Below are 2,407 nucleotides of genomic sequence, written 5' to 3'. Positions count from 1 at the left end.
GACACTTCCATGGTGGGGCAGCACCAGCAAAAATATATAAAATACACAGCATATAATAATTGCTGGCAAAAGGCTTCCATGACTAGTATCCTCTTCTCAGTCATCTTCTGTATTAGTGATAGCACTATGGTCAGAAAATATTTGCGATAAGTGTTAAAGGCAGTCATATTTTTTGTCCACAAGAAGTAGTTCATCTCCATAAAGAACACATCATTTCAAATAAACTATATTTTTTATGTTCATGGGAGAAAGAATTTAGTTGACTCCTTGAAGAAGAACATATTTTAGAAGGCCTAGCTCTAATTGGCTACCTGGCCTTACAGTACCAGGCTGTGTTCAGTACTAAACAGAACAAACCCGGTCTATATAATCTTCACGCTGTACTGATATCAGTTAGCTTCCCTATCACCACTGTCTAAGGAATCTTGACTTCTAGGAAATTGAGCAGACTTCTAGAAGCCACTGGATACCTTTTCTATGTGACCCCATTTAGAACTCAACATTAAAATCCATTTTTAAAAAGAAGAACATTATTTTATATATATTTTGTATAAGTCACTGCTGACATTTAAGAAAATAAACAATGGAGAAGCAGGAACAAAATAAAGATGAAGTGACTAAAGATGAAACACAAGAGGATCTGGCACCCACAGTACAAGACACTAATGAACCTGAAAATATACAGCAAGGGAATGAAGCTATTGCCAATCCTGTTCAGGCTGAAATGATTCAAAATGATGAAGCTTCTACTGATACAGCAGATGCAACTGCTGCTAATGCTGATCTTGCTGCTACTGCTAATACTGATAGTGCTGGTGATGCTACTGCTACTCCTGCACCTACTGCTGATTCCACTGACAGTGCCATTTCTGATGTTGCTCAGCTTGAGGACAAAGAATTACAAGAACCAAAGTTTACAACAGAGGAAGCTGGGAGTGAGTCGGTAGAGGTAAGTGAGCAAGATAAATCAGAGAGTGAAGAGCAGCAAGCAATCTTCCCAACCAGTGAGATATCTGAAGAAGAAAGACCTGAGCCCCAGCCAAAGAGTGAAGAGCCCCTGCCCATAGAAGAAAGCAGTGGGAAGGATTCAAAGGATGGCCTTTTAGCATTAGAAATCGATTCACTGGACCAAATACCTAGCAACAAGGATGAAGAAGGCGAAGAAGAAAGGGAGGAGACAGAGGAATTAGTTACCATAAATCATGATGAGCTCTTGCAGCAGTATAATATGTTAATTGAAGAGAAGAAAAAAATAACTAATTTAAATGTTAAAATGCAAGAGATGCTTGGAAAATTTCTCAGCCGGAATGTGAGAAGAAATATTTATGAGGAAAAGGAGAAAACTGTAGAACTGGAAGAGCATTACCTCAATCTCATTAATAATATGGAGAATTTGAAAAACCATCACACAAAAGACAACGAAATTTACCAGCTGCAAATTGAAGATCTAAAGGACATTCATGAACTGAAAAATAGATCTGTGGAAAGTAACTGGAAAGTTTTGTTAAATCTGAAAAAGGATATCCTCATAGAAGTCTTAAGAAGAAGGCAGGGCACTACAGCTGCTACTAAAGTAGGAGAAAAGTTTCACACTGATGAGCAGCTACGACAGCTTGAGCTAATACAAATGAGGGTAAAAAATATTGAGCTGAAACACCAAATTAAAAAACTGGAGGTTGCCGTGAAAATCAAGGAAAAGATAGAGCAAGATTTGCACCTAACAGACTTTGAGCTGCTGAAAATCGATAGCCAGTCGTACAATGCAAGAATAGAAGAGCGCGAGGCAGAGCTGAAAAGGTCACAGAAAAAAATTGCAAACACTTTGCAAATGATAAAAAATATCAAGGAGAAACTATATGATATGCAGATGGAAAGTATTGAGAAAAAATCCCAAGTAGTAGACATGGATGAACTTGTGCACAAAAAGCAAGCCCTTCTCAGGAAGATAAAGAAAAGAAGGGAGTTCTTACGTCTGGAAAACATTAAGCTGGATCACAAGCGTGAACTGATTGGAAATGAAGTGCTACTCAGAGACTTTGAAGACCAGTTTGATGCCACTGAATTACTCAGCAAGCAGTTGAAAATGTTAAGGCGCAATTATAATGAATTTTCAAGATCGTGCAAAGCTATTAGAGTAAAAATAGATAAACCTCAGTACTTTGACCAGCATGTACAATAAGTGCTTAAACCCATACTATCTTTCAAATGCCCCTTGTTTTTAGACTTGATTTGTTGTTTATATAACATCACCAATAACTGATTATACGTGAAATTGGAAATAAAAGGACTCAATCTATGATCTATGCTACTAGATTATGTTAACTATAAAACCAGTAATTACTTGCAATATGTAGAAGATTAATATACTTAGATTTAAATTAACTGATGGAGCTGAAAGTCTGTAATT

The 2,407-nt window shown here is 37.0% G+C and overlaps 1 protein-coding gene across 1 annotated transcript; it reads left to right on the top strand.

The window, feature by feature from the left end:
- Nucleotides 1-583: 583 nt before the first annotated feature.
- LOC114652774 (coiled-coil domain-containing protein 96-like) lies at nucleotides 584-2,179 on the top strand. The gene has a single exon (XM_028803091.1). The coding sequence runs from the start codon at nucleotides 584-586 to the stop codon at nucleotides 2,177-2,179; it is 1,596 nt and encodes a 531-aa protein (XP_028658924.1).
- Nucleotides 2,180-2,407: the final 228 nt, after the last annotated feature.

This window comes from Erpetoichthys calabaricus, chromosome 5, assembly GCF_900747795.2.
Source record: "Erpetoichthys calabaricus chromosome 5, fErpCal1.3, whole genome shotgun sequence".
NCBI lineage: Eukaryota > Metazoa > Chordata > Cladistia > Polypteriformes > Polypteridae > Erpetoichthys > Erpetoichthys calabaricus.
The sequence above is the reverse complement of the archived record's forward strand: the minus strand, read 5'-3'. Positions and strand labels throughout refer to the sequence as shown.

Excerpts from the sequence above, each read along its gene's own strand:
- LOC114652774 (XM_028803091.1), top strand. The coding sequence starts at position 584 with ATGGAGAAGCAGGAACAAAATAAAGATGAAGTGACTAAAGATGAAACA.